General features: G+C 39.0%; 1 protein-coding gene across 15 annotated transcripts in view; it reads left to right on the top strand.

Moving 5' to 3' along the window:
* Positions 1-24,524, top strand: part of dtna (dystrobrevin, alpha) — a 468,481-nt gene that overhangs the window by 383,085 nt on the left and 60,872 nt on the right. For 10 of the 15 annotated variants that reach the window (XM_051929100.1, XM_051929099.1, XM_051929098.1 and 7 more), the window contains 2 exons: positions 9,541-9,618; positions 14,693-14,785. The exons of 2 other annotated variants lie outside the window; for them this stretch is intronic. In XM_051929100.1, coding sequence (XP_051785060.1) covers positions 9,541-9,618; positions 14,693-14,785 — 171 coding nt within the window. Of the gene's footprint in view, positions 1-8,955; positions 9,461-9,540; positions 9,619-14,692; positions 14,786-24,524 lie in introns of those variants that run through there. 3 more of the 15 variants (XM_028803480.2, XM_028803481.2, XM_051929105.1) reach the window with 2 other exon arrangements.

Here is a 24,524-nt window from a genome sequence, read left to right on the forward strand (position 1 = left end):
GCAAGATTTAATTGCATCAGAAAATGTTCTTTGGTATCCTGAATAGTAGAATGCTGAAGCAGCCCACAGGCGTTGTGTGACAATTTATGAAACTTCAAGACATGCCTGAACCTTTGTACATATTGTGCACTTCAGATGGCCCAGGAGAGCTCTTTACACAGACTGGAAGACAGAGAGCAGAGACTGAGTAAGACAGAGAGCTATAATATAACGTGCAGGTAAAGGGCAAGGGTATTGAACTGCATCTTATCAAGAACAGAAAGCCAAATGGCAAAAAACATCATTTTAAGTGTACCTTTTTCTATTTACTTGATTTCTCCTTGTTTCATTTTCTTGAAAATGTATTTTATTTATTGTTTTACTTCTTTTTAATCATTTGTTGATAATATCACTCATGTTTTCCTGTTGCTTTTCTTTCCAGGTAGGCTTTCCCATTGCACCATGTTAGCTGCATTTGCATCAATTTATATTCCTGTAACATTTTTTTGCTTTCTTGACAAGCCAGCTCTCAGTCTTAATATGTAATAAGGGGATTGGTTTATGTTTCACATTTTGTAGGTTTTAGTTTTTACATTTTTTTGGAATTGCTTTTTGAAGCTGAGATACATAAGTAGATGTTTATTTCAAAAAATTGAAATTTATTTCCTGAGTTTTTGGATAACAAATCCCTACAATATTGCACGATATAATTAATAAAATATGCAATATTATTTTCCCTGTCTGAGAGATTTGATCCTTCCTCTTCCCTTTCCTCTCAGCATTTGAAATACTAGATACCAGAAAGCAGAATGAAAGTCCAGGTTTTAAGTTCTATGATGAGAGTGGAGCAAGAATGCTCTGTCCTAAAAGAATTGGACATCTGAGTGAAGTAACCATTATGTACATTTACTTATTTGGCTGATGTCTTTATCCATGGTTGCGTACAACATTTATGATACAATTGGTTACATTTCTTTTGATTTTCCATTTGGAGAACAGACAGGTCAAGTGACTTGCTCTTGTTCGCACAGTGTCAGTAGTAGGATTTGAACCCAGAGCTTCAGGGATTGAAGTCCAAAGCCTTTTTTTTTTTTTTTGATAACACACTGTATCCCTTAGTCATTGCAAAGTAGGGAGGATCACATGAAGAGTGAGTAAAAGGCCAAGGTGTTACACTAATCATTCGGGTCAGGCAGTCCCATTGGAATAATTTTATAGAAGAAGAAGGCGGAGGTAAAAAGGTTCTGTGCCCACAACTTTTATGATGGATCATATGGGTCCCAATGTCCTCCTCTAGTTTCTATATTGTGCCTAGTGCTGCTGGAATAGGCTGTGAAAATGAATAAGTTCATTCATAAGAGTGGTGCTCTGGCAAAACGAAATAAAGCAGAGCAGTGATGTTGATATAAAGTTCCTGAAGATGAACTGAGTGTTATCCCAGCTATGAGAAACATGAAACAGTCCAAAAACTCAATGCCTATGTTTTTTTCCCAAATGGGTTTGCCACCTTTTTTCCCAAAGCTGACCACATCAAGTTTCACACTCATGATACTTTGTAAAGCCGATTGACAGATACAGGTTTACTTCAGATACAAAATAAAAAGATTGTTTTTCTTCAGCGTACAAAACTAGATTTTTTATCCAGATGGTTTAATCTGTATGAATATTGTTCTTTTTTTAATTTTAATTTGGACTTGATTAATGCATTTTGTGCATATGGTAACATGCTGAAGTAGTTAGATTAGTTAGATTCTGTTTGCATGTTTCTTCATTTAAGTTTTATGTTTATTTTCACACTTTATTTTTTTGTTTGTGCAACATCATTTTTAGGTGCTACTTTCGCGTTTGTCCCCCGATGGATATTCCTTTCAAAAAACCTCTTATTAGTGATAGTTTTCTTTACAAGTTGGCCAAATGTCAGGTACTTTTGGTTTAGTTTCTCTTTTCGTCATTGACCTTTGCACTTGTTTTCCTCTTTAAAGTTCGGACACATCAGTCTTGTTTATGATTTTCTGGCTTTCAGCACTGGGACAGCACTGACTTCAATCATCCTCTTATGCGACTATCTCCTGTTTGTTCGTTTCCAAGCTGCTCACAGTAATCTTCAGGTTGTCTACCTTGCTGTTAACATAATTAGGAAGAATTTGAAAGTGCTGTTCAAGAATAAAATCCTGTTTAATAACCAGAGCAAACACATTAAGATGAAAACCGAGTCGAGAGAGAGGAGTGAGAGTCTGACCCAGAATATAGAGTACTTATTTTTCCTTGAGCAGTAGTTCACTGGTTGAATCTGTATCTATTACTAAACGGCTGACAGCTTAAATAACATTGCGGCAATGAAATCACACAACATTATCATCATGAATTTTGTTAATATATTTAATGGGTTTTTGTGAATTAAAAGGTACACTCTTGTGCTCCTTTTGGGGGTTTTCACATCGTTTTTTTTTGTGTTGTGAATTATTTGCACTGTCATTGGTGCCTTTTTTGGTTGTTTTATTAGTATTTGTGTTGTTACAGGTGTCTCGTCAAAGGTCATAACCTCCTGAATACAACACAGTGTGTTGAAAGGTCATCTTTTTGAGTACTTCCTCATCCGAGTTTCCAGATGCAAAACTCTTGACATTTAATAAATTTATACTCTAAACTGATTACTCAGTTATCTCTTTCAGTGCAGTTTCATTTCTAAGTTTTTGACTTTGATTTTTCGACTCTCATTTCTATTCTGTTTCTGTTCTATTTTCATTTCTATTCTGACACTTGATTTTTTTATCTTTTGATTGCAACTCTTTTTGTCTTCTAATTACATCTTATCTCCTAGTCCTACTGAAAAACATTCTTGCTAGTCCTACTAACGTAACAGTGTCAGTTCAGGGCATGTCCCTGATAACAAGATGAATGCATAATAACAACTAGGAATAAAATGATGGTGGTCATCATTATATATATTCAAGATCCAACATTGGTATGTCTGTCTTAACGGATTTAGATTGGTTTTTTTTTGTGCAATTAGCTTGAACAGTCCGATTGATTTTGCGACTTCTTTTATCGTGATAAGCATTATAGTTCGTTTGCAGGAGGGATTTATTTATGCTAATCCAAGACAGAGGCTGAAGCCCGGGGGGATGAAGGTACGGGCGGGGGTCGTGACATCAGGTGTGGGGAGCCGGGCAAGGCCCTCCTCACTCATGCGCCAGACTCTGTTCATGTCTGTCTACCTCTCGTGACGCATTGGAGCATACCTTGCCTCCGCTTAGTTAGCAATACCTGTTTGTTTATTGATTTTTAAAGTTTGTCTACTACACAGGTATGGCTGTGGGGGGGACAGCTAGAAAAAAAAATAAAATTGGGTTGTGATAAAACAAACATTTTAAATGAAACTATTATAAATCCTACAACACAATAATACTATAACACTAAAGTGAAAGTTAAAACATAATAGTTTAAGGAGTAATACAAAAAATATAAGAGCTTATGGGAAAATTTATTTCCTAACGTGGATTGGTGGAGAGGTTATGTTGAAGAAATCAAAATTCAGTACTACTGTTGCAAACAATGGGAGAGTCATTACATTGAAGGAAGTAAGTAAGGAACCAGTTGAAAAATATTTTAGAAATTAATTTTCAAGCAAGTGTTTTGAGTGATGGTTATTTTTCCCATAAAGAAAGCAAGCTGATACTAACCACTAGCAGATTACTTTGCTGAACTTGTCAAATGACTCTAATCATGCTTATCCAAACCCCTAACTGCTTTACTCTTAGCCTCTAGCTTGGAGGTTTCCATTACAGTGACTGATGTGGTTTTCACTTGGATGCACACCTTTTGGGCTAAAGCCTAAATATCCATTTGCAGTTTCTTCTTTATTTCATATAACTAAAGCTGTTTACAGCACTCACAGCTCTTATATCTAACCTGGATTTAAAATATACTCTGGCTTATAAAACTGTTTTGTAGAAGCAGGATAAAATTAAGGGTTGACGATAAATAGAAGAATCAATGTGCCAGCTGAACGCATGGCATGCAGTATGGTGTCATTACTGAACTGAGTCCTTCTTAAAAATCTGTGAGTTATGTAAAATGCTTTAATATTGTTTTACTATAATGGTATGATAAATAAGAAAGATTATTATATTTGTACATTTTCAGGTATAAACCCATGATTAATCTGTCAAGCTAACACTGACATTCTCCCACTACTAGGGGGCTCCGCCCCCTGCTCGCTTCGCTCAACAACCCCTGGTCTTGGGTAACCTGAAATAGATTTGAAAGAGATTATTGTCGGTGCCTGCGCCTTTCATACTTTCCCGCGCCTTCCGTACTATCTTTGTGGACCTGTGGGGCCTCCGTAGCCTCTTCCGTTTGACTCTGGGGTGCAGCGCAGAATCCTCTTTTTTGTGTGGCTGTGTCGTTAGTCGTTAGCTATGGGCGCGTTGTTGCTTCATTTCTTATTCACGTTAGTTGAGCTCTTTCGTTTTTGGGCCGTGACTCCTTCGTTCACAGTGGATAAGACTTCCCTTGCGGTTTATGAGACGCGCGCTGTAGGCGCCTGCGCAGTATGTCTCATGGTCCCATCGCCGTGTACCTGCGTCCATATCCGGTTTATTCTCGGTTAGTAATATGGATGTCTTTTCAAGTGAACTTTGTAATTCAAAGATCAACAGTGTACATAAAGGTGTAACACAAAAAAAAAAACCCTCACACTGTTCTACTCCATTCGAACTAGTGTGGTGCTGAGGTGTCACCCGTTGCACAGCCGCACTCGGGTCCTAATTTGGGATCCTGAGGTGGTTTGTTGTGTAGTGGGTGTGGCAACACGCTGTATCAGTGCATGCTCCCACCCTCAACCTCAACTTAAAGATGAATCCAGCTGTGCACAAAAGAGGGCGATGATCGAGAAAACAGTGGATATTTTAAGGGAAGCAAATCCTTGGACAAATTCAGGCAAAGATGTAGTCAACATCAACAAGCAAAGACAGAAGCACAAAGTAGAATCCAAATGAAAGCGCAAAGGACAAAATCCAAACCCCACCAAAATGAGTACAGAGCACCATTGTTAATGACTACTAGCAATGTCACTGTTCATAAGCCTACCGTGACTAGTATGGATGGGAGGAAATGACTGCTCACCAAAAACAAATATCTGTAGATATGATTATTTTAATTTTATAATAGTTTAATTTTCATCAATAATGACTTGCTCTCTTTCTTGTCATTGGATTCCTTGACCTGTTCTGTTCTAAAAAAAGCAGTCACTCATTATGATCCAAGACAGAATGAAACACATGACGTCCTGCTAGTTGCTTACTCATAAATATCTTCTCACATTAGCCTGTGTGGTTCTTTTGGGTGTGCTTTAGCCATCCAGACCTATAGCTAACCTCAGTACATCTTATTTATACTTTATTAAAAATAAGCTATTTTCAAATGTACTTTGTACTGTTTTGTCAAAAAGCACTGCTGCACTATACATGCTGATTTTGTAAATCACCTCAGTTACAGTGGTTTGAAAAATAAACTATAATTGAAACATACTGGCTACTTACGGAACAACAGTTTTGAAGGGTGTACCGTCTTTAATACAGTGGTACAATGGAAAAGTATGTGAACCTTTTGGAATGACCTGCTTTTCTGCATTAATTGGATATAAAATGTGATCTGATTTTCTCTAAGTCACAAGTATAGACAAACACAATATGTTTACTAATAACACACAGTTATAATCTTTCTTTATTGTATACACCCATCAAAAATTTACAACGTGCTACAAAAAAGTCAGATAAACCATGTATTTAGTAACTAATCAAACCTCCTTGGTCAGCAATATCCCCTGCCAAGCACTTCCAGTAGCTGTGGATCAGACCAACACAAAATACAGGAGGAATTCTGGGCCATTCTTTGTTACAGAACTGCTTCCGCTCAGCCATATACTTAGGATGTCTGCTCTCTTGATGTCATTACACATTATCTCCATTTGGTTAAGGTGTAGGTTCTGACTGGGCCACTCCAAAAGGCTAATTTTCTTTTTTTGTCACCATTCTGTACTAGATTTACTAAGTTTCAGCTGGTGGGCACCCACTCTAGCTTTATCCTGTAGGATTCCTGGGTAAACTTAGGAATTTATTTTTCCCTTGATTATCGCAGGCTGTCCAGGCCCCAAGGCAGTAAACCAGCCCCAAACTATGATGCTTCCTCCACTGCCCTTCACCACTGGGCAGATGTTTTCATGTTGGTGTGCAGTGCCTTTTTTATACGGCATACATTCTGCTGCATAATCTTCCCAGACAATTCAACCTTACTTTTATCAGTCTACAAAACATTTTCCTAGTGGCATTGTGGAGTGTCAAGGTGGTCTTTATCAAACCTCAGGTGTTTAGAGTTTTTTTTTTTTTTTTGTGGAGAGCCATGACTTCCTCCTTAGTGGTCTGTCATGGACGCCATGCCAGTTTAATGTTTTGTGTACGGTAGACTCATGAACAACAACAACAACATTTATTTATATAGCACATTATATAGCTTGACATTTTCATACAAAAAAGTAGCTCAAAGTGCTTTACATAATGAAGAAAAGAAAACTAAAAGACAAAATAAGAAATTAAAATAAGACAACATTAGTTAACATAGAAAAAGAGTAAGGTCCGATGGCCAGGGGGAACAGAAAAAACAAAAAAAAAACTCCAGACGGCTGGAGAAAAAAATAAAATCTGCAGGGGTTCCAGGCCACGAGACCGCCCAGTCCCCTCTGGGCATTCTACCTAACATAAATGAAATAGTCCTCTTTGTATTTAAAACAGAGATGTTAACCTGTTCCAATGATTCCTACAAGCATTTAGCTGTTATTTAGGGTTCATTTCTAGCTCACTGAGCATTCTGAGTTGTGACTTTTGAGTCATCTCGACTAAGCCACCTCTCTTTCTCTTTCTTCTCTCACACTTTGGTCTCTCCTTGCTGCCTCCTCTCCGACCTCGTCTAACTCCTCATCTGACTCCAGCCTTGATTGAAGGGAGGTGGCCCCTTAAATAGGCAGGCAGCTGATGACCACACCCGGCCACCTGCCACAATACTCCCCCGCACGCTGAGACCCCACGGGGCCAGCAGCCTGTCCCGCGAGGACAGATTTTCCTCAGCGGCAGGTCGATACGTTCCTGTCTAGGGCCCGGACCTATAGAGTAAAAAGAAAAACACGGGGCGGAGATGTTGCCCTGATGCAGCGCCTCTGCGCGCTTCCTCTGTGCTTGGGCCAACGCTCTCCGCTCCGACCGGCACCCCAATACTCTTTTTCTCGGCCTCCCCATCCGAGATTTCCGTGGTCCCCGCCACAGGACTGACAACTGGAGCACACTCACTTTCCGCCTCTCAGCCTGTGGGTTTTCCCTCTGCCTCGGCAGAGGGTGGCCCTTCGTGGGACGTTTACACCCAGCAACACGTCCTCCCATATCGGAGGAGTCAGCTTTCTTCCTCCGATTCCTCCTCTTACTTTGGGATGCCGCAACGGTTCGGATCTGCCTATAGGAAAAGGACAGACCCTGCCCTGCCGGCGTCCGCAGCTTTACGGGGGCGGTCCTACTCACCGTCCCCGCTGTACTCCTCTGGACAGAAGTTCCAGCGCCGCGCCGTTCCTCTTTTGCCAGCGGCGCTTGCTCTGGCACGGCGGGCTTCCTCTCTGATCCTTGCGTCTCCGCCCGGAGGGCACATCACTCAGGTGGCGGCAATCTGACAAGCAGAGGGGCTCTCTCCAACTGCTGCAGAATCGCTGCCAGGGAGAGAAAGTCAGTCGACGGTGTGCTTACCTGACAAGCAGCACCACTCGCCGACAGCTTTCTATGGGCCCTTTCCTCCGGCCCATTCGGGTTTCTGGCTGGCACGGGATGGACATTCCCTGGTCCCGCCTCCATCCAATCGCTGGCGGGCACACAGGACTCGCTATCCAACCCCGTGGCTGTCACAAGGAGGGACTTCCGGTCGGCGGCCATCTCGTCCTCCTTCCTCACACGGAGATGAGACTCCAGGCATCTCCGCAGCTGCTGCGATTGCAGCTTCTCCTTCCCGGCAGCTCCCTTTGCTGCCGCGGCGTCCTTGAGCCACCCCTGAAACGCATAGTCCAGCGGCGGAACACTAATGGTCCGCAACACACTCTGTACCTGCGGGGTTGGGTGCACGCCGCCCCTGCGGCACGTGGGTGAGCTCCCCTGTTGTGCCGGGCCATTCACAGATAGTTTCTGAACTGCAGGCCCCCACCTTGTCCCAGGTGGAGCATCCTGCCGGTCTACGCCACTGTGAAATAGTACGGCCTGGACACAGACAGGCAGACACGTTTCCAGCCATCACCACACGTTTATTTACACAATTATATTTACAAGTCACTAAGTGCACCGCCACCAACAAACCCCCACAATCTCCCAAAGTCCAGGCTTCACTAAGCCACCTCTCTTTCTCTTTCTTCTCTCACACTTTGGCCTCTCCTTTCCGTCTCCTCTCCAACCTCGTCCAACTCCTCACCCGACTCCAGCCTTGATTGAAGGGAGGCGGCCCCTTAAATAGGCAAGCGGCTGATGACCACACCCGGCCACCTGCAACAGTATTTATATTATTCCCCTCTTGAAAAATGAGCTCCACCAGAAGTACTACCCAGTATATACAATAGGTGGTATTGTTTCAAAGAAATGAATCTACTAACCCTAAAAAGGTCAAGTATTCTGAATAAGTTTAGGCATATGCACACAAACAGCAATCACAGTTTTCCTTTTTCTAACTCCAAGCCTTATTTGATCCTCTTGTCCACCAAGCAAATTTTCACTGTCCAGCACCTGCATGGTAGCTTGTGAATGTCCCTTCATCTGCCTAGGATCCATCCTGTGGTCAAACTCCAGAGTAGGATAGAGACCTCCCTTGATGAAGACATGTGGTTGCAAAGTCGAATTTTTTATTTTATTTTATACATAGAGATGGGTCCAACCATTTATAATTGGTATTTTTCAGCCTCCCGCCTGAACCCTCAACTTCCCTGCCAGAGAAGTTACATTCCATGTCCAAGAATGGCAAGGTCTAGTATGCCAAGCTGTGTCCCACCCATGCCTATCACCTCACTGGCAACCCACACCCTTCACCTAATGAGTGGTTAGGCCACATTTAGCCCAAATGAAAATTTGTTTAAACTGTAAAGAATCTGTTAATTACTAACACCTTCTCATTAATTCCCTGCCAGTTATTTTCTTCCTTCCTAACATTTGTTGCATATTGTTAACTGTTATGTTTGTGTTGCTGTCTGCTGTACGTTGTACCTCTTACATGTTTAATATTGGTGGATTGACTGACAGCTCCAATTTCTAAGATTTCACACCCTGAACTTCAGTCCAACTTACAAAACCCTTCCAGACCTTTTCTAACCTGATGATGAGACTACGTACTGCTTATGATCCCTTTTATTTTCAGGACCTGACACATCAGTTTTTATTTCTTTTGCCTCCTTTTTGATTTTGCAGCTTCTTCATCAATCCATTGTTTTGTTTTGTTTTGTTTTGTTTGTTTTTGAGTTACCTTCTCTGTTTGTTTCATTTTAAAAAGCTTGCCTCTCACCAAAAGTGAAGTAGAACAGAGCAAACATTTCTCTAGTGCCACCGTCTCTTTGTTGAAAGGGAAGGGGTAAGTGAAACAAAGCTTGGTTGCATGTTTTCCAGTCTGCCCAGTGTGTAGTTTCGTATGTGCAGAATTGTTATCTCCTGTTTGGATGCACTTGTTTACATGGATAACTACACAAAAGCCTACTAGGGTATGCCACATGTTGTGAAATTAAGATTTGTTATGGGTGCAGGGAGTTATGAGAATTGCTAACATTCTGTTCATAGACCCAATTACTATCCCACAATTCCCTTGTTCTGAAGATCTGCATTGTTCTGATGCCACATGCACTTCCACAGGGACTGTCCATCTATCTATGTTCTTTTGGTTTTATATGCAGGAACTCATCAGGTATGCCTCCTTTCTCAAGTGTGAGGCTCGATAAAGGCAATCGCAGCTGCTTTACATACAGGATCTCTTATACTTTTTAGCGCTATTTGTATTGCATCCAGTCTCTTGAGAAATAGGACAACTTAAAGAGAACAAAATCAGGACAAAGTGTCCAAAATATATGAAAACAGACATGCAAGGAAGGAACACAAATAACCAATGAATGAAAGCACAAATGGACTGGCTAAACAGTAGAGTCTACATGACCAAGCCACAGACTACTACCACTGATATACAGTTAGGTCCATACATATTTGGACAGAGACAACTTTTTTCTAATTTTGCTTCTGTACATTACCACAATGAATTTTAAATGAAACAACTCAGATGCAGTTGAAGTGCAGACTTTCAGCTTTAATTCAGTGGGGTGAACAAAACGATTGCATAAAAATGTGAGGCAACTAAAGCATTTTTTTAACACAATCCCTTCATTTCAGGGGCTCAAAAGTAATTGGACAAATTAAATAACTGGAAATAAAATGTTCATTTCTAATACTTGGTTGAAAACCCTTTGCTGGCAATGACAGCCTGAAGTCTTGAACTCCTGGACATCACCAGATTCTGGGTTTCCTCCTTTTTAATGCTCTGCCAGGCCTTTACTGCAGCACCTTTCAGTTGCTGTTTGTTTGTGGGCCTTTCTGTCTGAAGTTTAGTCTTCAACAAGTGAAATGCATGCTCAATTGGGTTAAGATCAGGTGACTGACTTGGCCATTCAAGAATTTTCCACTTCTTTGCTTTAATAAACTCCTGGGTTGCTTTGGCTGTATGTTTTTGGTCATTGTCCATCTGTATCATGAAACGCCACCCAATCAATTTCACTGCATTTAGCTGGATTTGAGCAGACAGTATGTCTCTGAACACCTCAGAATTCATTCGGCTGCTTCTGTCCTGTGTCACATCATCAATAAACACTAGTGTCCCAGTGCCACTGGCAGCCATGCACGCCCAAACCATCGCACTACCTCCACCGTGTTTTACAGATGAAGTGGTATGCTTTGGATAATGAGCTGTTCCACGCCTTCTCCATACTTTTTTCTTGCCATCATTCTGGTAGAGGTTGATCTTGGTTTCATCTGTCCAAAGAATGTTTTTCCAGAACTGTGCTGGCTTTTTTAGATGTTCTTTAGCAAAGTCCAATCTAGCCTTTCTATTATTGAAGCTTATGAGAGGCTTGCACCTTCCAGTGCACCCTCTGTATATTTACTTTCATGCAGTCTTCTCTTTATGGTAGACTTGGATATCGATACGCCTACCCCCTGGAGAGTGTTGTTCACTTGGTTGGCTGTTCTGAAGGGGTTTCGCTTCACCATGGAAATGATTCTGCGATCATCCACCATTGTTGTCTTCCGTAGACGTCCAGGTCTTTTTGCGTTGCTGTGTTCACCAGTGCTTGCTTTCTTTCTCAGGATGTACCAAACTGTAGATTTTGCCACTCGTAATATTGTAGCGGATTTTTCGTATGGGTTTTTTCTGTTTTCGCAGCTTAAGGATGGCTTCTTTCACCTGCATGGAGAGCTCCTTTGACCGCATGTTGTCTGTTCACAGCAAAATCTTCCACATGCAAGCACCACACCTCAAATCAACTCCAGGCCTTTTATCTGCTTAATTGATAATGACATAGCAATGGACTTGCCCACACCTGCCCATGAAATAGCCTTTGAGTCAATTGTCCAATTACTTTTGAGCCCCTGAAATGAAGGGATTGTGTTAAAAAATGCTTTAGTTGCCTCACATTTTTACGCAATCGTTTTGTTCACCCCACTGAATTAAAGCTGAAAGTCTGCACCTCAACTGCATCTGAGTTGTTTCAATTAAAATTCATTGTGGTAATGTACAGAACTAAAATTAGAAAAAAGTTGTCTCTGTCCAAATATTTACAGACCTAACTGTATACTGTATACCACTGGTGTATCCCTCAGCTCACTTCACTGCCTACTCTGTTTGCCTGTTGAGCTCAGTAATCTTCAGTAAAGAACGGCCATTTGTACCCTGCCATTGTAAGAAAAAGAGCTGCTACATAAACTCTGGTGCCACCCGGACTTTTCATCCTAATCTTGCCCGTTTGACTTATGCATCCATGTTACCTGATCTACTTTTTAAAGCCTGGGAATTTAGAGCAGGATGAGAGTTTTTTGCCATTTTAAAACCAATTTCAGATACTTTCTGCTCGAACGCTAGGACTAGGTAGGAATGGCACTTATTTGAGCATTGTGTCTCCAGAGATTTCCTAAGCCTCAGATGACAGCATCCTCAGAATAAGTTATGGTAATTTTGCCTGTTCAAAATGGATATTTTTACCTCTCTTACTGTTCTTTTTAACAGTATCACAAATAAAAGGCCTGTATCTTCAGTTCACATGCTGATGCAAATTTAAAAAGCTGAGGTAAACATAAAGCACAACAAAACCAAGAAGAACGGCATTTTAATATAGCATATGACATTCCAAACAATGTTTAGAAAACGAGGAAGGTGCATGTTATTATTCAACACAAATAATGTACATTAAATGAAGAAGATTAGGGCTTAAATTTTGCTTCTTCTGCCCATCATATCGGTTTATACCATTTCATTTCAGACGCTCTGTCCTCCACATTCTTGCTGATTTTATAAGTTTGATGTTGCGTTTTATTATTTTCTTCTACATTTGGGAGTCTCTTGGCTCTGAAGAAGTGAACAATTCTAAAAACGTGTTAGCCCCTTCAAACCAATTGCCATCCAAGCTGGTCATTGCACTTCAAGCTCTTGAGCAGTCCTTTTGAATTTTGAATATGTGGACCTTGCTTCACATTGGCCCTTTTAACCCCGGAGTGTCTACTGTGTTCGTTTGTAATGAATTTATCATCTCCATGTATGTAATTGTGGTGACAATTGGTTTATAATTTTTTGAAAATAGAAAAACTGGTCATTCAATGTAGGTGTATTTGTGTTGAATAATAAACTGTTCCTTACTATTTTTTATAAAGCACAACAACACACATAAATTAAACTTTCACTAATATGACTGAATAGCTGCAGCAGCCTCCAGGGCCAAAAAATATATATACTAAAATTTCAGTTACAAAGAATTTTAAATAAATGAAATCTACTCAAAAACGTAATTCTCTTTGTTTGAAAAAGTAAAATTAATCATTTGTTTATGCTGTTGATAATGTCAGAATGCTCTTTAGTATAATTCTTGGTAGTAGTTTATTTTACGGATATTTGGTATTCTTAAGGTAACTGCACATAGATATTTAAATATGATACAGTTAAGGTAACTGGATATATACATTATAAATTTAACAAACATAAGTTAACTGAACATAAATATTTGAATATAGTAAAGTTAAAGTAATCAAGATAGATATTTAAGTTTATTAAGCTTAAGTTAACTAAACAAATATGTCAATATAGTAGAGTTAAGGTAGCTGAACATAAGTATCTGAATATTGTGTACTTAAGTTAACTCAATGGATATTTATGCTTGAATTATAGATAATTAAATATAGTATATTCTGAGTTGATTCGTCATGTGGTGGGTGCAGCAACGTGCTGTATCAGTGCATGCTCCCATCCTCTACCTCTACCTCTCTCTCAATATAAGGTAAATATGAATATGAGAAGTGTAGATATTTAAATATCGTATTAGTATACTTAAGTTTACTGGCCATTGACATTTAAATATTATATTCCTATAGATATTTAAGTATTGTGTACTTAAGGTAATCTAATATGGAGGTGTACTTGTCGTATATTTAAGATAAATGAACATAGATTTTTTTAATTCACATATTAATTGTAAATATTTAAATATAGTATTAATATGCTTAATGTAACAGACCATTTATATTTAAATATTATCTAGTTATAGATATGTAAAAATGTATACTTAGGGTAATTCAACATATAAAAAATTCTTCACATGCTCCCTCTCAAAGAGGGAAATCAAAAGATGAGGTGCCATCAGCAATTTGTGTACCTTTTTGATACATTCTTATTCATTTTCAAAATAACTAAAATATCAGGGAGGTTGTAATACAGAAAGTTAATTCAGATGTACACAATTTACAAGTTAATATTTCATGCCTACATAAAGAAAATTTTTCATTATGTGGTGCCACCTACCTTGTTTTGAAGACCACTAACTCTGATATAATGGCGGTCTTACTGCTTCGACTGACACAGAGCTCAAATGTATTTTGCTTACTCTTTATGCCATGTGTTCTTGCTAGTGTGGCTACTGCTGGTAATTTAATTTTCTTTTTATCTATGTATAGGTTCTCCACACATAAAGTATAAGAATCCCCAAAAATATTACTTAAAATGTAAAAGTATATTTTTAGGGGGTAAAGTCTGCAATCTCTGAACTCTGAATGGAATCTTCCTATGATTCTTTTTAAGCTATCATTCAGCATCTTATGGAGGTGACTGTACTGTAGTTATATCTTTTTTCAGCACCTTACAAAGAAACACTGAAACAAGCAAAATGAAGCAGCATTACAGCTGGCATGTTACCTGTAGCCCTGCATGTTTTACCTTGCAGTAGATTCACAGTGAAAGTCTTGGAATGTCTAGAACAAAGAGAGACTAGGCCTTGCTAATAGTTGTTTTTACTTTTTAAATCATAGCATTTTCAGGCACATCTTTTCTTTTTTGTTGTAATTTTTCTCATAAAGCTTTTGCCTTTTTTTTATTTCTGTGTCTGTCTTGAAAAATGATACTGTTGCAGGTTAAACTACAGCCTAGATGTTGCCAATAGACTTGCTGACGAACATGTTCTCATCGGGCTGTATGTCAATCTTCTACAAAACAACCCCACACGGTTAGTGCAGGCTTGGAGCCTTGTAACAGCTCTGAATGGTATGGTACTAACTCTCTGACTGAGCCTAATGTTTTGTATCTCCACTGTGAATGTCTGCTGCTAATATCAAAAGCCTTTTTGGCTGGAGGTTGCAGCTTCAGAATAAAGTAAGGCTGGAGAGTATTGTTCTGTGTCTTTGTGGTCAAATTCATCTGTGGAGCCACCAGCATATCCCATCTGGAAGCCTAGGATTTGCTGTACTTGTTAGTGTGCGATAGGCATGTGAAATTTCCTTTAGAGCTGCTGACAGTACAGCTTTTCTTTCATTGCATTTTATTGTTAAATACAAGTCTTGTTTGGATGGGTATTTGTCTATGGTGGTTCAAAAGCAGTAGGGAGGCTTTGCTCTGGCTCTTCATATCTATTTCACTATAACACTTTGAAAGGATTACCACAAATTACACTTTTCTTTTTAACTGAAACCTTCATATATGAAATTGCTTCATCCTTCCTGTCTCGGGTTCACATCGAACTGTAGCAACTGTAGAAGGGGGTCTTAAGTAACTCAGTGTTGGAACTTCTTACTCAAGTCCCTTATTAAGGTAGTCATTGTATACTTCAGCAGGTAAACACAGTTATAGTTGTCTGATATTTAAGGGTACAACATATATATTAATGGCCTCCAGAGAGCAAATCTGGAGGTGACAGGTTGGTATGGATGGCTATGAGCATGCAGTCTTCTTTTTAAATGTAAAAAGGAGATATTTTCACAATTGCTATATTGTATGGTAATTTTCAGAATGATAACAGTTTGCATACTGTTTACTAAAAGAGGTTGTGCACTCCCACAATTTATTATGAAACTTCTGTTCACTAAATAAAAGCTGTACAAGTTGTTTAGTAGTCCTTCCTTTAGATTGTCATCTAAAAGTTAAGAGTTGTTTAATTAAACCAGATGTTCAATGGTTTTTCATGAGTGTTTCAATTTATGAAGTTTTATAGATACTCTGACCTTCAGTAAACCTTTTAAAATACTGACAAATAACCACAGATAGATAGAGAGATAGAAACTTCAGGGGCTACAGCAGCAGACAAAAACGCACAAAAATAGACATACAGCAAGAAATATAATAATCTTAAGTATATTAACAAGATACAAAAACACATAAATAGGAACTATCTATAAGTAAATTACTTAAGTGCAGGTATTTACTAAGTTTAAAGTGTTTAGAATTACACATAGTTAGAAGGTGTCAATTTCACAGTAGAGAATATTATTCATTGGCACAGTGTATTGCACATATTATCAATGTCTCTTAAGATGTCTGCTAGACTAACTTAGTACCATTCAGCACGGAGGGAACAATGCCTCCTTTGCTGAGGGATAGACTTATTATAAAGCCTGATGGTTTAGTGTAGAAGCTTCCTTACATAATACTCCTTAAGCAATGCAGTTGTCTAAGTATGTACTGAATGTGCCTCTCTGTTTATCCAAAATATCTCACAGGGTGTGAGAGTCACTGTCCAACATTGTAAGCCGCTTCCTGACCTACCTCTGTTCTGGCACTTCCATCAGTTTATTTAGTCTGTTGGCATCACCTGCATTGATGCTATTTCCCCAGCACACTACTACACTGAATATTGCACTGGCTATGCATTGAAACTGTTCCTCAATCTGCTTTTATGAGTGTCAGTGGCCCTGTACTGTCTGCCAGAAGGAAGGAGTGACAAAAACCATTGTGTAAAATGGCTAAGGTCCTGAGTGTATGTCCTGAATAGAAGGGACCTGGGTGACAGTAATAAACTTTGCCAGGTTCACAGCCCTCTGCAGTGCTTTACAATCTTGATCTGAGCAGATACTGTAACAGGATATGATGCAGCCAATGAGGACAGACTCCACTGTGCACCAGTAAAAGTCTGTGAGAACAAGTGGAGCGATCTGAGCTTTCCCCAGACACCTGAGGAAGTAGAGGTGTTTTTGACAAGAACCAGGGTTTCTTGTGCCCACTTTGGCATTAGTGATAGTCACTCTAAGAAATTTAAAGATGACTACCATCTTAACAGTCTGTAGACATCAATGTGACCTGCCTTCCATTTCCTGAATTCTATGACCAGTTCCTTGGGTTTGCTGACAATAAGGATGAGATTGTTGTCCTGGCACCGTTGAGTCAGCAGATAGACCTCCTCTTTACAAGTCTCATCACTGTAGGTTTGTGATGGTTGTGTCATCAGCAAATTTAATAATGGAGCTTGGAGCAGTTTGTGGCCACACAGTCAGAAGAGAACAAGGAGTGCAGAAAAGAGGCTTAGCACACTATTCTCTGAGGTACCTGTGTTGAGGATCAGTTTAGAGGATGTGATTCTGCCGAACCTTTACATGCTGAGGATTGGTGCGTAGAAGGTCCAAAATCTAATTGCAGAAGGTGACGCCAAGTCCTAAATTGGGGAGTTTGGTGGTCAGCTTTGACAGTACAATTGTGTTTAAAGCTGAGCTCTAATCTACAAACAAGCATCTGGAACAAGTTTTAATATCTAGATTTGTCATGATAGTATGAAGTGTGCAGGATATGGCGTTCTCTGCTTTGAGTAGTTATGATGGTGTGTTCTCCTCCAGATTACATACCTTTCTAGTATATTACTTTTAATGTGTCCCAGGAAAGCTTCTCATCATGAATTGAGTGTGTGCTATTAGCCAACAGCCATTCAGACAGTTCACTTTTATTTTCTTAGGCACAGGGCGTAATTGTTTTCCTTTTGAAATAAGCAGGGACCACAGATTCTCTCAGTGAAATGTTAAAAATGTCACTATAGACTTCAGCTATCTAGTTGTACAGAGGATGCATAAAAATAATGGAAACACCCAGTAATATGTTAGTATCAACAGTCTAATTAGAAGTACTGCCACCTCTTGCCTTCATGACCGTTTCAGTCCTTTATGAAATGTTTGTCATGGACTGCGTGTAGTGGGATGTTTCACCAGTGGTAAGAAGTAAAACATCCATTTCTTAAGGGATTTTGTGATCAGTGCTCCAGACCTTCCAATAAAAGTTCAGTGATGCGCAAATCAAGTCCTTGGTGAGGCTAGGAAAGACATTTGAGCTCATTCTGTCATTCATGAAATCATCTTAAATTAGTTTAGCAGTGTGAATTGGACTTTATCATCCTGATGTTGGATACCTGGTCCTGTAAAATGGCCTAATATTTTTTGACTATTAAACGGTCATGCAGAGCAATCGTTTAGCCTAATGACTTTATTGCTCAGGGGTCCAGTTGTGCTTCTTACACCAGAATGTGTTGTTTTATGTTGGCATTTCATACAGTTTCTAAATGCTATAAAGGCAGGTTTGTGAACCTCACAACCCATAGTTTTGTTGAAGCTGGATGCTTCTGCACAGGCTGACACCCCTCTCACGGCCACTCACCTTCCCTGAGGCAGTAGTAGTGGTGCAAAAACTTGGGAACCTTCAGATTACAGAACATCCCCTTCAGTAAAGCTAAGCCAGAACTTCACTTGGTACAGCGGCACATCGGGTTTCTGTCTATGAGAGAGCCCTGTCTCTCTGTCTCTCACACCTTACTACACTCACCACATTCATTACACCTGGTCACAGAGACACTGGTTCTACTCAGTGGTCATTTTTGAGGCTGTAATTTTACTGCAGTTAACAACTGTCATGTAATATGTCTGTCAGTTGCTGTTTCTTTCTGCAGATTCCGTTTTTTCCATGTTTGCCATATTCTGTCATTGTATTTTTGAGACTGTTCTGATATGTGAAATAATTTTACACCAACAATTCAGGTACTGACTGTCTGGACTCCTTGGAAATCTGTTAGGTACCTCATGTTGCTATGAAAACATATTAAAGTGATAATGGTCATAATTAGCAGTTTGTATCTTTTATAGTTGATGCATACTATTAATTGGTAATCAAGCTAGTATGACCTCACCCTTGCAGCTGCAATAGGAATTGATTTTTAATAACCTCATAGTTAAATCCAATTTTTTGTGGTGTTTCCATTATTTTGTCCATAGAGTGGCATGCAAAAGTATTCAATCCCCTTGAAAGTCATAATTTTCTGCATGACAAAAGATTTGTGCACATATTTATCCATTCAGTATTTTTAATGTGAACTCTTATGCTGTAAAAATACATTTCCAAAGTTAAACAGAAAATTATGATGATTTTCAAGGGTACTGAATACTTTTGCATTCCACTGTATTAGTTTGTATATATATATATATATATATATATATGGTATACAGTCAGTCAGTCATTATCCAACCCGCTATATCCTAACACAGGATCATGGGGGTCTTCTGGAGGCATTCCCAGCCAACACAGGGCGCAAGGCAGGAAACAAATCCCGGGCAGGGTGCCAGCCCACCGCAGGACACACACCCACACACTAAGGACAATTTAGGATCGTCAATGCACCTAACCTGCATGTCTTTAAACTGTGGGAGGAAACCGGAGTACCTGGAGGAAACCCACGCAGACACGGGGAGAACATGCAAACTCCACACAGGGAGGACCCTATATGGAATACAGTGGTATGCAAAAGTTTGAGCACTCTTCCTTAAAATGTCTGTTACTGAGCAGAAGATGAACAAATCACCAAAAGACATCAAGTTAAAGATACTTTTTATTAATATTTTAAGCAAGATTACTTTTTTATTTCTATCATTCACATGTACAAAATACTAAAAAAATAATGAAAAGGGCCTGAAGCAAATGTTTGGGCTCCTGACATGGTCAGTAAAAATACAAAAAAAACACATTTTGTAAACACTTTTTTGTAACTAGCTAAGAGTCTTTTAGTTCTTATTTGGCACATTTTTGCCCATTAATCTTCTAATTCTGCAAAATTCTTGGGCCGTCTTACATGCACTGCTCTTTTGAGATCTATCCACAGATTTTCTATGATGTTTAGATCAGGGGACTATACTATCTACATTGTAGATTTTGATGTGCGTTTCAGATCATTATCTTGTTGTAGGACTCATCCTCTTTTTAACTTCATCTTGATGTTTGCTTCCAGAATTTGCTGGTATTTATTTGAATCCATTCTTCCCTCTACCACTGACATGATCCCTGTGCCACTGCCTGCAATGCAAGCCCAAGGCCTGATCGATCCACCCCCGTGCTTAATAGTTAGACGTGTTCTTTTCCTCAAATTCAGCACCCTTTTTTCTCCAAACATACCTTTGCACATTATGGGCAAAAGTTCTGTTATGAATACATCAAGACACATGACTTCTTTCTAAAATGCATTAGGCCTGTGTAGATGTTCATCTGCAAACTTCAGGTGCTGAATTTTGTGGCTACAATACAGGAATTTTTTTTTTCTGCTGACTCAACCATGAAGGTTATTTTTGTTGAGGTGTTGCCACACAGTAGCCGTGTTAATTTTGTTGATAAAAGCTAAGAAGAAAAATACTCATTAACATTTTTTCTCTGAAGAAAACAGAACAAAAACTAAACAGAAATGTACAATTCTGATGAAAAGTAAGATGAATGCTTTTAAAAGCATTGTTGACAAAAACTAAACAAAATGAAAATGTTACAGACAACTGGACAGTGAGCAATGTAAAGCTCTTTGCACATCTCTATTATGCATGACGTGTTCCACTAACAAATAATGAGCATGAGTGCCAATGAGTGCAGTGTTGCAATTTTAAAAACTTGAAAGCACGCTTGTAATCAGATAACATTAGTTTGGGCGCCATCAAAAAATCATCGTGTCAGCCAGAATCCTGCTCCACTCCCACTCTGCTATGTCGGCCAACATGACATGAAATAGCGGTCAGGCATATGGACCAACTTTAATTACAACACTGCTGAAAATAAAATCCAGTGTAAGCCATATAGAATGAAGCTCACAGGAAAGAAAACCACAAACCTAAAGAAGGTTCTAGAGGTGCGCCATCCTGAGATTCATGCCAAAGTATGCAACATTATCTAGGTGACGACTTGCCCAATGCCAATACTGTTACCTCTGGCTCTCGTTCATCTTGCTAATACTAATGTGTCAAGTGTGTCAGTTTATTTTAGGTGTGCTGTCACAAAGACAGTAAGGTCGATACTGCACTCTTGCGTAACTTGCAAATATTCAAATAACTTTGGAAGGCACAATAATATGTGAGTAAAAACTACATGTGAAAAATTCTGAACAGTGGTGATGATACAGCACTGCATCAACACATCAAAAAGGAAAAATGCAGAACTCATTTCTGGCAATGTTGTGTGTTCGAGAATTTCGGCGTGTGACTGGGGAAAACATGCTTATTAATGAAATGGAAAAACACAGAGACACAGACAGGCTTTTATTATTGCCAGTTTTATCCCTTTACAAGTTAAGAAACAGATTTGTGTAGCTTTGAGAGTGCAATCAGATGTACTTCGCCTCAGATGTGAGTTGGAACTGTTTAGTTTGTAGTATCACGCATTTGTTACAGCAGATGAATTGACAGGGGGATTAATCACTTTTAATACAGTGTCCTACACAGTCCCAATAAAGGAACAGAAGCTTTGCATTCGTTCCTTGATTGTAATGAGCACATCTACACGTTTGTCCATGCATCCATCCATTTTGTAACTGGTAGGTACAGTTCAGGGTTGCAGGTGAAGCCACATCGTAGGCATCCACTTACACATATGGGTACAAGGCAATTTTCAAACCAAGTAGCAATTTGGCATGTCACCATCATTGACTGAAAAATAATTTGTTGATACTAACATAAAATGTATTTTGGATTACAGTGCTTGAAGTGTATCTCCCAATTAATACAATATGTACTGTACACATACAGTATGGCAAAACAGCATTGCTTCACTGCTGAATATGAATGTCCAAACACTGAATTTGGTTTTTGAGGGCAAACTAAGAACGTAGTAAAAGCACTTATCATATACATTTTTTGGAAGAAATCTTATAGCAGCATAACTAAGGCATGTTGAGGGCCACAAAACTGTGCTAACAGTTTAGACCTGCCATTATCTGACCAAGATCGTTTGGAGTAAATCCTTTATATACCTTCTCTTCATTTTATGTTCAATAATAACTACATGTGGCTTGGTTCATTAGTGTGCATGTTAGTACAATAGTTTAGAGGTACAGTATATTCTGTGTATATTCATATGTGAAACAAGATGTCCATCTCATTTTGAATGTTTGATTAGTATACTTTTACTTTTAGTCGACTGAAACCGATGTGCTCTTTCATAACTATAATTAATTTACTTTTTGTTGACTAAAACTAATAATAATTAAATGACTAAAATGTGACTAAAACTTGAACACAATTTAGTTAGAAGACTAAGACTAAAACTAAATCAAAATCTATTGTCAAAATTAACACTGCACAGTAGTACAGTGCACCACCACCCCAGAGTCTGCTAAGTCTTCCTGAAGGTCTTTTGCAGGCAAACTGGGGGTTTTATTTGCCTTTCTAGCAATCCAAAGAGCAGTTGTTTCAGAACATTTCGTAATAACATTATGAACTAAGGAAACAGCTACCTGAGAACCTTTTGCTATCTTCTTATAGTCTTCTCCTGTTTTGTGAGCATCAATTATTTTATTTTTCAGAGTGCTAGGGAGCACCTTAGAGGAGCTCATGGCTGCTGATTGTTGGGACAAGGTTTGAGTCAGAGGTTTCCCAACGATGACTGTGAACAAGCCATAGCCCAACGAGCTAATGAAGGTCTAAGACCACCTTTGAAAAGTTATCTGAGAAATCAAAAATCTTGGGGTGTCCATACTTTTGCATGGTGCTCCTTTCCTTTTTCTCATCGTTCAATTGTACAAAACAAAAACAATACACTAATCGTGCACAAAATGCTGAAAAGAAATGTGTCACATTTAACGTTATGACTTTTGGTGATCAGTTCACATATACTGTATGTTTTTTTTTTTTGTTTTTTTTTTTAAAAGTGGGGACAGAGTGCTTTGTGTCTCCCTTGCTGCTCCAAAGGCTTGGATTCAATTCCCAGCTCAGCTGTGATACTTAGTTTGCACATTTTCCATGTGTTCTTGTGAATTATGTAAGAATACTCTGGTTTACCTATACATATCAAATACATCTAGGCCTTGAGCGTGCTCTATACCAGATTGGCACCCAATCCACTGAGCAGTAATCCATTTTTTCATAGGCTGTGGGGAGACCAGGGGTGAAATCCATAGAAGGCTTTTTGCATTATATGGAGACAGTGTTTTACCATGGTGGCATGTTTATTAATGGTTTAGGAAGTTCAAAACTGGATGGACAAGGTTAAGCTCAAAGAAGTTTCAGAATGCCCATCAATGTCCATTACTGACGTCAAAATTGTGTGAGTGCCATGATTCTAATGACCCAACAAGAATTTTGGCCCCTGTTAAACTTTCAGCTCATAAAAAGCAGATTACTGCTTGTTGCTCCATTTTGGTGTAAACAAAGAGCACAGAGGCCATGTTTACTCCTAGAAAACAACAAGAAAAACTGACTGATCAAGGTCAAAATTTTACCAAGGTGACAACAGTCACACCATGTTTCCACATGTGCATGAGGAAAGCAGTATGGCCAACCCAAAGAAAATTGTCACAAAAGTGAAGACAATTATTGATTTACCCTCTTGTGTGTGTATAAATAGTATAGTATATAGTATACTAGTAAAAGAACAGTCAAGGAGGAGGTGAAGTGTATCAAGAATAGTAAAGGGATATTAAAATATAAAGACAATGAAATATTGAATGTCACAAATATACATTGTAGAGGGGGAAATGCTGCTTAGATTAAATAGGCTGAAATCAAACAAATCACCAAGAAGAGATATTAATCCTTGAGTGCTTAAGGTGGTTAGCAAGTACATATGTAAACCCTTGACACACATATTAAAGAAGTCACTGTGCACTGGGGAAATTAGGAAAGACTGGAAAATGGCTAATATTATCCTGTTATATAAAAAGGGTGACCAGGCAGATCCAAGTAGCTATAGACCAGTACGATTAACATGCCTCACAGATAAATCATTGGAAGTATTTATTAAGAAAAAGATGATTGATCAAGAACATGTGATATACTGAACAGTCAGCATGGGTTTACTGACAAGCTGGAATTCTATGGTTTAGTAACCAAAGGATGTGATCAAAGTGGTGCATTTCATTTTATTCGTCTTGTCTTTCAGAAAGCATTTGATAAGATGCCACATGAGAGGTTGAGCACCAAACTAAAAAAAGGTGGAAGCTGAGGTTGTTGTGTGTAGGTGGATGCAGAATTGGCTCAGACACCGGAACCAGAGGATTATGGTGCGAAGTAACTTATCAGAATTGGCTGATGTTGAGAGTGGTGTTGCACAGGGCTCAGTGCTAGGGCCGCTGCCCTTTTTTTAATATATATATATATATATATATATATATATATATATATATATATATATATATATAACCGATTTGGATAGGAACATAAGTAACAAGCTGGTTAAGTTTGCAGATGATACCAAGCTACGTGAACTGGCAGATAATTTGGAATCCACTGAATCATTACAGAAGGTCTTCAACAGCACACAAGCTTGGTCAGATTTGTGGGAGATGAAATTTAACGTAAGTAAATGTAAAATATTATACGTAGGAAGTAAAAATGTTAGGTTTGAAGGAAGGAAGGTCTGAAATTTGAAAGTATACCATGTGAGAAGGATTTTGGAGTCATAGTGGACTTGACACAATCAACTTCCAGACAGCGTTCTAAAGCCATTAAGAGGACTAACAGAATGTTAGGTTATATAGT

Source organism: Erpetoichthys calabaricus, chromosome 6 (genome assembly GCF_900747795.2).
Source record: "Erpetoichthys calabaricus chromosome 6, fErpCal1.3, whole genome shotgun sequence".
Taxonomy (NCBI): domain Eukaryota; kingdom Metazoa; phylum Chordata; class Cladistia; order Polypteriformes; family Polypteridae; genus Erpetoichthys; species Erpetoichthys calabaricus.